The following is a 12,368-nucleotide window of genomic DNA, read 5'->3' as shown; positions in this document are numbered from 1 at the left end:
GTAATTTCATTTTACAGTAGTTTGGAACGATATCAGGAGTGGGGGTGGTGGCAGTGGCCTACAATTTATTTGAAGCTATCTTGGGTCCGATCGTCCACACCAGTTGGGCCCAATCGTCTGTCACCCGAAGCTTTCATTTCGATTATCAAGAACGTACACGGTCTAGCCCCTGGGCTAGGCTTAGCTTGCTGTAGTCACTCTGCTACGTATACTACTACCGCATAACAAAGAAAGCGACCAACGTGGTGCATTCTTAAATATTACACACATTATTTAATTGTATTAGACGACAACACGATAACATGATATCATTGATTGAACGATCTAACTACCCTCGCATCGCAGTAATACACTAAGCCTAGCTTAGGCCTCATGTTTTTGTGGAAAGCTAGATAGTCGTTATGTACCCGACAGTCGGCTGCCTTTATATTTTCACCTGTTTTCAGTTTGCATTCAAAAGGTACATTGCTGCACAGCCAACTGTCGGGGATATAGTACCTTCATATGACTACTCATACGTATACAACAGAAAAAAACATCGCATGGACTTAGTGAAAAATGGAGATCTAAATGAAAAAACGATGTATTTCAGCAAGTATTAAAACATTTTAGTTTTATTTTAGGCCTTCTTCAAAATACCTATGCCTCCAGCAGTTGAATTTTTTTGTCGTAAAACCAAAATAGTTTCATCCATGCCGACTTTCCGGTCGGTTAGCGTGAGTCCTGACTGAACTCTGCAGAAACTTCACATCGCGATGTAAAACAAAATGTCGGAAAACTTTTCTTTGACGCATGTGCATTTGCATAAATGTCTACACACACACACACTACACACAATAAAAAAACAAAAGAAATGTGACTAAGAGTGATTACAATAGTTCCTATTGCATTACATGCATAGGAACTAAAAACAAAAGAAATGTGACAGAGTGATTACAATATAGTTCCTATTGCATTACATGCATAGGTACTAATAAAGGAAACACAATGGATGTTAAAGCCCCATTCCTGGCAAAATTTCACTAAAAACTGATTCTTTTTAGAAAATATGCATTTGCATTACTCCAATTATTACAAATCATGGAAAAATATTGGCATGAATTTTAGGTTTACGCAAAAGAATAAAAAAAATGAGAAATACAGACTATTTCTCAAAAAATATTACAATTTTCTCGACGAATTCATCGTTACTAGGCAAATTCAGAGGTTGTAGATCGCATCCACTGGAATACTCTCGCTTTTATGTATACTTTATACAGTCAATAAAGTGCGCCCTCTCTAATGAGATTAGTTTTTGTACTTCGCATCTCGCACAATGCGGTCGTTCGATTAAGGCTGAGATATGTTTAAGTGTCAAAATCTCAGTCAGAATCAGTTTTTTAACAAATTTGAAATAATTCCTATGAAATATTATATTTCACAAGTGTCATTACTAGCAATGGAAAATATCATGTTGGCCGTTTTTATATGTGATAACAGAACTTAAATCGAGGTAAGGCTAGGCCTAGCAGCGTTGGATAGGCTAATGTTTTCGGCGCCTACGATATTTCTTTTTATGACCTATCGCAAAGTCAAACATGAAAATTCATCCACATTTATTTTTTGTGTGGAACACAAAAAATCAAATTTCAGTCTTATTTCACATTTTTTTCATTCTTAGGAATGTCTAAATTCCGTTAAACTAGCAATTCCGTATTATATTTATAAATCTTTATAACATTATACAAAAATTATATTTTCCTTAACAACTGAAATTTTGCCGGGAATGGGACTTTAACTATATTCTGATGTTATCAACATCAGTTCGTTGAGATTTGTGAGCTGTTGATTACATCAACAAAAGCTTGCAGTAAATTAGCATCCATTAATTGTGTTTGGTTAATTAACGATTAAAACAGTTCTACAACAATAAGCCGACCCGATGAAACTATTTGAATATTGCATGAATTAATTTTACCAAACTTACCATCCTTGTCATCACCAATTCCTTGTTTTGCAATAACGTTCTCAATCTCTGCTCTAAGTCTGATTTCAGTACCAAATTTTCCGGAAGTACCGTTATCGACGAGTAAGAAATGGGTGTGGTTTGGATCTAGCTTTACACTACCACTGACATCCATGCGATAATTTGCTGGACCATAGGGCTAGATAAAAGATACACAATCTATTATTTTTCTTTTTTAAATGATTAACAACAGTAAAGAAAAGACAGTACAATAGTAATTGTATGCCTAAATTTCAAAATTCTGTCCTTTTACGTAAAACTGTGTATGAAAATATAATTAGTTATGGGGGTATTACAGGTATATGAACTATATCTATATTATTATGATCGTGAGTTCAAGACCGACACTCGTCGCATTACTTTTGTTCTTGGGCAAGACACTTTACGCACGTTTGCCTCACTTCACCCAGGAGTATAAAAAGGGGGGAGGGGTTTATGCCGTTAACCTGCTCATTTGATGGTAACCCTACAACTGTTCCAGTCAATTGATAACAGCAACTAAATTGTAGGCGATTATTCACCAAAGGAAGCTACATTAAAACCAACTGCGATATCTCCTGTGATTCACATAAACAAACGACTACCAGGCTTATTAATTTCCGGCACACCTCACCTTTCACCTTGTGAAGCCACATAAGAAAGCAAAAGAAAATGATGTTTAAAAGTTGGAATTTCTCTTAAATTTCCACTTTTATGACGCAAACAACAAATGATCTTTACAATCATAACATAATGGTGATTTTGACAGAACTACTTTAAATGTATGAACCGTGCACATGTTTTAATTTATTTTGAACTTACAATCTATATAGCAATAAATCTACAATAATTTTACAAAATTTCCAAAATAAAAAGCAAAAAACAGGTAACATTGAGTTTAAATCAAAAACATTAAATATGATGATTATTCATTACACATACATTATTTTTGTCTTTTGTTAGGTTTTCTTTTTGATGGATCACACCCCACGATGCTATTCCAATGGCGACAAAATTGTTCCTACTCATGGTTCCAGATGCTAGGGCATAATCCTGCGGCAAGGCATCACCCACATACCTCATAATGCCAGAATTAATGCCTCCGCTAATAATCCATGCTCCTGAAGAATACAATATTTGCAATTATAATAATAATATTCTTGTTCAGACTCACAAAGGTCACAGTCTCATTTTAACCTGCAGATTTTACATTACTGTGGAGGAAATGTACACTCCAGCAAATGCAGATCTCAAAGTTTTCTGCAGGGGTGGTAATTGAGGATCTAAGGCCTAAATGGGATGGAATGTTTTGGGGTGTTCCCTTTAATGTGGGTAGACTGGGTTCCAGTCCCTAATCTTTGTCTTTAAATCTATTTTGACACCAATGGCGTTCCATATTACCTATTTGCTTGGCGTTTCATAGTATACTTTTTCTTGGATTCGCATAAAAGTTTCTCGATATATACCATCGCTGGTGGCGCTCTCCAAAATTAACTAATAACTAGGAAAACCTATAATTAGAGACTTGTGGCAAGTCTATAATGTGGGGTGCAGGGATATTTCCCTAGTAGCTTCGGACTTTTAGCCATTAATTTGCTAACAGATGTACTGCCCAATCCCCAGGAGAACGACCACACTAGAAAAGTCGTCTTCTAGATTTTGTGGGTTATCCTACGTGTTCACACCGAATAAATCCAATCCAATTTGAGCTACCAATCTGTTTTCAGTTTGTTTTTAAATTACCTAAATCCACAGATATAGTAAGGCAAAGTGTGTAATTTGTTTTGTATTGTTCCCTGAAAATGACAAAAAAAAAATCTGAAAAGTAATTTTGAAATGAATTTTCTCATTATCACAGTAAAGATTGAAAAAATAACCAAATAATGATGTATTATTCTCTGAAAATGACAAAAAAAATCATAAAAAGTAATTTTGAAATGAATTTTCTCATTATCACAGTAATGACAATGCGCACGCAATAGATCCTTTTAAATTACGATCCATTCAAACGGCTACCGACAATCAGCAAACGGCGTTGTGTTGTCCACCGCTCACAGGGAGCGGAGTTGGAATCGTCGTGCAACATGGTTTTACGACAATCATACGACACAGTCAGTTCCCGGCTTTAGTAATCCAACACTAATGATAGTCTTGAAATACAGGTCTCCCTCTAATGAAAGACCCTTCCCAATTTAAGACCCCTCCAATTAAGACCACTTTTCTGTGGTCCCAAATTAACAAATGTCTTTTATTTTTATTTCTAATTAGAGACCAAAGCTGCTAAAGACCATGAAAACCCCTGTCCCAAAAGTGCCAGGTCTTTAATTGGAAGGAGACCTGTATTCAATTCCAGCACGCTGGTGTGTATTGCTTTGCTTGGGGTTAAACAATACTCCTTTGTATTCAAAATTAATTAGTGGACACTTTGGAGATAGATACAGGAACACATAAATGCTGATTTATGGAGAAACCTTGCTGGTTGTATATAAGATGACTGTTCATAATATAGGAAGTTGTGTTAAATTATTATGATGTGTTGTATATATTTAAATTTAATTTTTTTTATTGTTTTAATTATGTTGCAAAATTTCTTTTGGCAAACTGTATATATCAAATTAAAACAAAAAATTCTTATATTGAGATTTTTTTCCTGTTTTTCATAGAATTAAACATTTGGACTTCCACAGATAAAAATTTAGCTCTTCCAATCTTACATTGGTATAATTTTTCATCATTGTCAAATCTTAATTCCAATTAAATTTGCGAATACCGTAAATGCTCGATTTGGAGGCTTCATTGCAGCGCTTATTGAGAGCAGCCTTTATTCGAAAGTGGAACTTTAAAAAAAATATTGTTGTCGCACTTTCCACATTTATTCCCATGTTACCTATCCCACATAGTTCGGTAGGCCTATCATAGGTCTTAGTCACCATAAACATTTATAAAGAAATACTTGTGTCTTCATTGTGTTAATTATTCATTTTAACACTGTATCATTGTATTTAAAAGCCCGTTTCCCAAAGTGTTTCACACGGGGCAATATATACTCTCAATTAAGCGCTGCAGCGATTACTGTATTCGAGAGTGACGCTTATAAAAAAAAATCAGGTTTGGTGTGGTGCTTATTCAAGAGCAGCACTTAAATTTGAGAGCGCACTTAATCATGTGACATTGTCTATTAAAAACCAGATGAAAAACTTGTATATGTCAGGAAATGCAAGAATCAAAGGTCAGGTAGTAACTCTTCTTCAGGATGTCCTTATTATACAGGTAAATAGAGTTGTAAGTGACACTATAATATTCTTAACATATATCAGGTAACTTAACTCACGATAAATAGTATTTAATGAAGGTAACATATATATGAAAAACCTATGTCTCTATCGAGATAACATACATTTTTTCCAAATAAAACCTGTTTGTTTATCACCATTGAAGGTGTTTCTACATACCAAACCCACATGATTTATAAATTATACATCTTTAAAGTTAATTGAAATATAATCTACATTATTCACTACCTGTGCTGAGTGCTGCTTTGATTAGGCCATTCCTAAACAGTTCTCGCAGCCTGGAGTTCATGTGGAAGTTTAAGGCACCACCAGTCACAGAGATAAGAAGTTTAGGTACCCCCAGCTTCCAGTGGTCCCTTAGAAGTTCAAGAACTTTGCCAGGGTACGTCCGATGATCCAATCGTACATACTACAGTAGATATAAACATACTATTATAGATATAAATATTAACATCTACTGTGATCGTTATCATAAGAACTGATTTCATTTATAGTATTTATTATCATTATTATAAAAAAAAAAAAAACAAGTTTAGTAACAAAATGAGCAATTAGAAGTCTCTGAAGACCACATGATTTTAATAACGGAAAAAAAAAAGCAAAAACAATAATTACAATAATAATAATAATCATTGTCAATATCACTATTCAATAATATTATTAATAACTTTATTCTGTTCTTTTAATGTTTTTAAATTTTTGAAGTATTATTTTCATATTTTTTGCAATCATTTTCTTTCTGTTTATATTGTTAACACATAGGCATCGTCAGCATAAAAAAGTAAGGTCACAGAGTTTTATTTTAAACACATAAACTAGTAGTAAAATGACTTGTAGAAAGCTTAAATTGTGCATGTATTACCCCCTTGCCACCGTCTGGTGTGAAGTTGAACCGCTGGTAATATCTTGCATATTTGATGAATAATAAAGACGTTGGCGATAAAAACAATCCAAAAAATATTTGCTAAATATGATTGCTTGAGGTTATCAACATTTTTTCATGAATAAGGTCAGCCATGACTTCCTGTTTCTGGTGGTGATGTCGCAGCAGCCGTCACTGCGACACGATTGAGATCAAAACACATGATATGTAACCACTTATTTAAAGAAGCATATATATTTGAGCATTTCCAGTCAGTATTTATTACCATATTTTCCAGAGTAGGCCTATAAGCCAATATTTTTAAAGAAAATCGCAAAATTAGGTGGTCGACATATACTCCAAGTGAATGTTTACAAACAATTTGAGCCTGAAAAAAATGGCGACAATCATCGGAGCTTGATGTTGGTCCAAATGGAGTACTGCTACTACATTGTACTACCAGGCCTAACACTGCAAGTCTTACATAGGGGCTAGGCCTACTCTTAGTCTTATACCCCTTTCACACTGAACTAGTTCGCACTACGTTTTGGAGGACGGGGTAGAACGGCAACGAACGGAATATGGACATAGTATACACCGAATACAATCTTAGTATGAACGGGCAAGGGCGGGAGAGGTGGTACAGAACGTCGACTATGTTTAAAATTCGATCCCGTTCTACCCGTTCAAAATAGGACTGGGTAAGATCGTATTTTGAACAAGATTGCCGTACTGCGAACATGGAATGAACGAGTCAAAAACGAGCTGAACGCTGTGCGAAAGGGGGAAATAGGAGTTCGATCCAACACCGATGTTGTTACGTTCCACCAAGTCGGGCTAGATAGGAGTCGTATTATAGCAGATCGGGCTGTAACATGATCCAGATCCCCGTTCTGAACGTGTTAAAGACTGCCTGAGAACGCAGTGCAAACAGGCAAGACTTAGCACGAACTGGTTTGTCGTAGTGCCAACCGCCTAGAAACATCCTGAAACGGGTTGAAACTTACTGTGGGTTAAACGGGTTGAGGACGGATTGGAACTGACATATTCATAAATTCATAAATGATTTGTGCTGACTATTTATGAACGCAACGTCTTCCCGTTCTAAACGTTGTGCGAACGTTGTACAAACCGTCTATAATCGTAATGCACTTATAATAAACTGTTAAATTCTCTTTCATCCATAAAAGCCATGGGAACTGATGAGATACCGGCCAATCTCAAAATAATTGCCATTGATATCATTGTCTATCCCATAACTTATATTATAAATTTGTCAATTCTAACTTTTAACTTTTCCAAAAAATTGGAAAAAAGCTTGAACCTGTCCAGTTCACAAAGGTGGTAAAAAAACAGAATTTACAAATTACAGACCAATCTCAGTCCTCCCAGTATTATCAAAGACAATTGAAAGAGCTGTTTTTGAGCAAATTTATCCTTTTTTAAACTATAATGGCATGCTATACGAAAATCAATCTGGCTTCAGACCAGGATACTTCACAGCCACCGCATTCCTCAATACAACAGAAGACCGGCTTAATGCTCTCGATAAGGAATAATATATAGGGCTTGTAATGATTGACTTAACGAAACCATAATATTTTAATCAACAAACTTAAGTCCTTCTGTCTTCATGAAAATATTATCAACTGGTTTAGTAACTACCTTCAAAACCATATTCATATTACTAGTGTAAATGGGGTTAGCTTTCAAGAATGCTACAGCACTTGTGGAATCCCACAGGGGTCAATACTGGGACCTCTGCTCTTCCTCTTATGATAATAATGATTTCCCCACAGTTGTCTCCATGTATGCTGATGATACCACAATTTATTACATGATGAAGATATTGAACATTTAACAGACACAATTAATAATGATATGATAAACATTAAAAGATGGCTTTTATCTAATAAGCTACTGTAAGTTTGAATATATAGAAAACTGAATATATGGTATAGGAACTAGGAAAAAACTATCTAACATATCTGATGTACAAATTAATATAAAGATGGATGGAGACATAATTGTAAACATCTTGGTGTAGACATAAATAAAAATCTGTCCTGGTACTCCCAGATAGACCATGTAAATGGTAAGGCTCTGCAGAGCTTATACATTATCTGAAAAAAAACTAATCAAATTATTCTAAAAGAGGTTCATATGCAAACTATATAAATCTCTTTATTCAAGATGGGGAGCCATAACTATATAAATCACTTATTAAAATGGCTCCTAATCTTGAATATTGTCATGTCATAAGCAAAAAGCTCCAAATTCTCCAAAACCGGGCAGCTAGAATAATTACAAAAACATCAAGAATCGACTCGAGTACACAAGCTCGGCAAAGCCTCAAATTAGGTATCCCAAGTGATTTTTTTCTTATGTCTAGATATCTACAGTAATTTGATTGTATTACTAAAGAGACAAAAAAAAAATCAAATACTTTTTATTTGAAGAAAATCGGCTGAACAGTTTTCATTTTATGAAAAATTTTGTATTTTACTAAAATGATGATCACTTTTCTTATACTTTGACACATCACATAAATGAGACTTTGTACTACAAATTAGGTTAAATGTGTTATGTTTTATGTTTATTTTCACATATCATTCACACACCCATTAAATATCAACCATTTAAATTTTTGAAAAATTACTATCTTAAAAATCACATTATGTACAACTATACAGACAAAATAAGCGTTTTGAGCCATGTTTGTGACCCACGTACTGTACACCAAAAGTAACAAGTTACACAATGTTTGTTCTGTATTTTCTTTAAGCACTAGTTACAGGCTATACACTAAATTTTTTTGAGTTAGCAGAGACTTAAATTTTGAGGTATGGGGAAACGAAAATGAGAAAATGAGCAAAAATGACCATTGTCACCGTACCCAAAATTGAAATTTTTTTTATTTTTTTTTTTTTTATTTTATTTCAAAAATCATCCAACAGCGGAAGCCAATTACAGGATGTCTTATAATACATATAAATATATAGAAAAATACAAACAAGCGAAAGATAAATTGATAAATAACATTACAGTATAAAAAGGAAAAGAGAAAATTACAAATATATTGCGATAAATTACATCAAAATTACAAATTGATTAATTAAATTACAGTATGAATGAAATAGAGAAATTTACAAGAAAATTGCACAAAATTACATCTTAAGCTAAAAATTGCAAGTTCAAAAAAAAAAATAGATAAAAACCTCTCCATGCAACAGTAAAATTGGGCTCTGGACTGGCACTTGTTCATATACAACCCCAACCCACTCCCCTACCCACTGCCTGTGTGATAATAAAATTTGGCTCTAGACGGGCATCTGTTTATATTCACCCCTCCCCCCACCGTGCGACAGTAGAATTGGGCTCTGTACTGGCACCTGTTTATATACTATATACAACTCCCATCCCTTCCTACCCTCCCTCCCTCCCCCGTTCCGGTGCGTTTATATGCAATCAGTATGAAGAAAGCAGTTCGACCTGTTACAAAATTGAAAAAGAGCAATTTTCATAATATAATCTCATTTCCAACAGTAAACACACGCGGCTGTTGGCATACTTACTTAAATGGATGAACTTCTACGCTCATGCTAGGATCAATTTTTTTTTTTCACCAAATTGAAAATGCAAATTTAAAAACCAATTGAAAAAATTTCACAATAACGGTTCCATAAATGAATTTCTTGCTTATTTATGTCTTAATCATTTGTAACCGGTTGTAAAGGCGGTAATAATAATATTTATGATTGAACAAATGAAAGAAAAACGATCGTTTACGATATATGGGACCAGCGGCCACCGGACCTGCTCTAAAGTAGGCCCACTTTTCTAAACACAACACATTTTCGTTGTCACGATGACCTTTCCTAATTTCTGTTTAAATGTAAATTTTTGGTTAAACAGTTAACTTAATGGTAGCCTTATGCGTGCAAGTTTTTTTTTTTCTTCGCTTTCAAATTTGTTAATTACATTTTGTTTGTTGTCTTTTTGTTGTTTGTTTGGTTCTCCTTCGCGGATTTGTAGAAGAACAACTTTTGTTGAAACAAGTTTTCCAGTTTTAAAATAAAGCTAATCATTAATATAGATTACGATCTTTTTATTTGGAGAAATGATAAAATAGAATGCATCCCTGTCCCTTGCTCACACTGTTCAAGCACGAAATACAACAATTACGATTTTTTTTAACACATAGGCTATTCATCATAGTCACATACAGCCCCTACCTACCTACTTTGTTTATTGCTAGATCCGCACATGTACAATATTACACATTATAATTTATATTAACTAACAATATAAAGTACAGCCCTGGCACAGGTCTAGTTCAAAATTTTGATGTATTGTAAACAGTTGATTAATTTTTTCGATGCTGATCTTGTAATACAAAAAAAATGTTTGCATTAATATTTTTAAAAATGTATCTCTTTAATTAATTAAATTTAAACTTTCTCATCTGTTTTTGTAAGTATTGTGGCTGTGACTTTTATTAATTTGAATAAAGATAGCTTTGGTTTCTCAACAGCCATAAAATGATAGAATACATAATAGACTGGCTCAACTTGTATTTTTAGTAGGTCGTGGGCTATTTCTGGGAGCAGGCATCTATATGTATTGAAATAAGGGATCAGTGGAGGAGGGAGTAACCTCTTTTCAAATAATATAAATGAAATGAAATATAAAATTAATACAAATAATTTGTAACACAAGCCTTTTTTCGGTTGAGAGTTGCAGAATTGCCAATAGCTCCTACAAATTCAACTTCGCCATAAGCGGTAGTCTGCGTAGTTTTTGTGTCCGACCAATTCCACTTCGTAGTTCTGATCTCATCTCGGATGTAACTTTCATCGTGGGATGATTTTCTATTTCCACAATAACACAATGGATCCTTTGGGCTAGATAAAATTTTGGTAAAAATATATTTTGTAAGTATTTTATTTAAGATCTTCAAAAAATTTCATCTGGTTTCAGTATATTTACAAGTTATTGATTTCTTTTTTTGTAAAAACCATTGGAATAAAAACGGAGTACTCGGACGTGCATACGCTGGGGCGGGGAGGTGGGGGTACCGAAAAATAGTACTGTTTAAGCCAGGCAATCACTCAATCACTACGCCAGACGGTCGATGAGATTCTATGCAGAACACAATGCTGATCCGTTCAGACTGCCAACCTTCAGTCAACAGGAGGCGTCACGTTGTCTAGCACTTACCAAGAGCATAGCTAGATTTGTCGTGTCATTATTCAACCTAATACATGAATCTTTTGATTGGTTAAAAAGATGCAGGACTGACTTTTTCCGGAAGGTTAAATCCATGAAATTATGTCACTTCCCATTTAAACCAACTTCTTGCTGAACTTGTCTTAGTGGTGTACAGTATAAATTTTGTTTACTGTAAACAGTTGTAAAGTAATTTAATTGCTGAAACTAGCTACAGTATATCGTGAATACACTGGAATGATCGATTGATTGATTAAAACTTGCACAAAATCTGTGCGGCCCTTATTTCCGAAATTCGCTGACTGATTTCCTAGGACAATAGTCCTAATAGGCCTAGGTTTTACATGGAGGATAGGCCAGGCTAGGCTGGCCAGGCTAGCTACATTAAATAGGTACAGTCAAATAAAACATAATGCTTACTCGTCATTTGTGCGAGGCGGTTGTGCTACATAGCGAATACATTCTCTTTGGAATATGTTCTCTGGAATCCATTGTGAATTTTTCTGAGAGAATAAGAAAAGATGATTCAGAGTTAAAGAAAAAACTATTTGATCATCCATTGAACTCACTTAATAAGAAATAGATGTTCTGTAGATTAAATTATATTTGTCTTAAATAGAATCTTTCACAAGTGTGACTTCAACGGGGGTTCACGAGCAAGAAGCAGGAACGTATCTGTCAGCCACCCACTCAGATGATGCTATTTTCATAAATTGTTGATTTTCATATTAGCTTTGCTTATCCCCACTGAAATACTGTAATTTCTAAAAGCCAGGAAGAATAAAAATGATATGTTGTACAACTGATTTTCCTTGGATTCAAAAAGAGTGTTTTATGAAAAAGGGAACATGGTTAATGGGATACAGATTTTTGAATATCTAAAAACTGGTGAAAAAAGATGAAAAAAAAGGTGGTACACTCTCCCAAATTTTAAATATTCAACAATCTCATTAACCGTTTCCAAGATTTTTGTCAAACACCCATTTAGTGTCTAGGAAAA

At 34.3% G+C, this 12,368-nt stretch overlaps 1 protein-coding gene across 2 annotated transcripts in view; it reads right to left on the bottom strand.

Moving 5' to 3' along the window:
* Positions 1-12,024, bottom strand: part of LOC117104047 (transient receptor potential cation channel subfamily M member-like 2) — a 58,441-nt gene extending 46,417 nt beyond the window's left edge. For both annotated transcript variants that reach the window (XM_033244703.1, XM_033244704.1), the window contains exons 1-5: positions 11,789-12,024; positions 10,860-11,043; positions 5,506-5,686; positions 2,927-3,105; positions 1,967-2,144 (exon numbers count right to left, since the gene is read on the bottom strand). In XM_033244703.1, coding sequence (XP_033100594.1) covers positions 1,967-2,144; positions 2,927-3,105; positions 5,506-5,686; positions 10,860-11,043; positions 11,789-11,928 — 862 coding nt within the window. In that variant the 5' untranslated portion in view covers positions 11,929-12,024. The remainder of the gene's footprint in view (positions 1-1,966; positions 2,145-2,926; positions 3,106-5,505; positions 5,687-10,859; positions 11,044-11,788) is intronic.
* Between the last annotated feature and the right edge of the window lie 344 nt (positions 12,025-12,368).

Source organism: Anneissia japonica, unplaced genomic scaffold (genome assembly GCF_011630105.1).
Source record: "Anneissia japonica isolate Jap-2015-1 unplaced genomic scaffold, ASM1163010v1 scaffold287778_len1315358_cov176, whole genome shotgun sequence".
Classification (NCBI taxonomy): Eukaryota; Metazoa; Echinodermata; class Crinoidea; order Comatulida; family Comatulidae; genus Anneissia; species Anneissia japonica.
The sequence above is the reverse complement of the archived record's forward strand: the minus strand, read 5'-3'. Positions and strand labels throughout refer to the sequence as shown.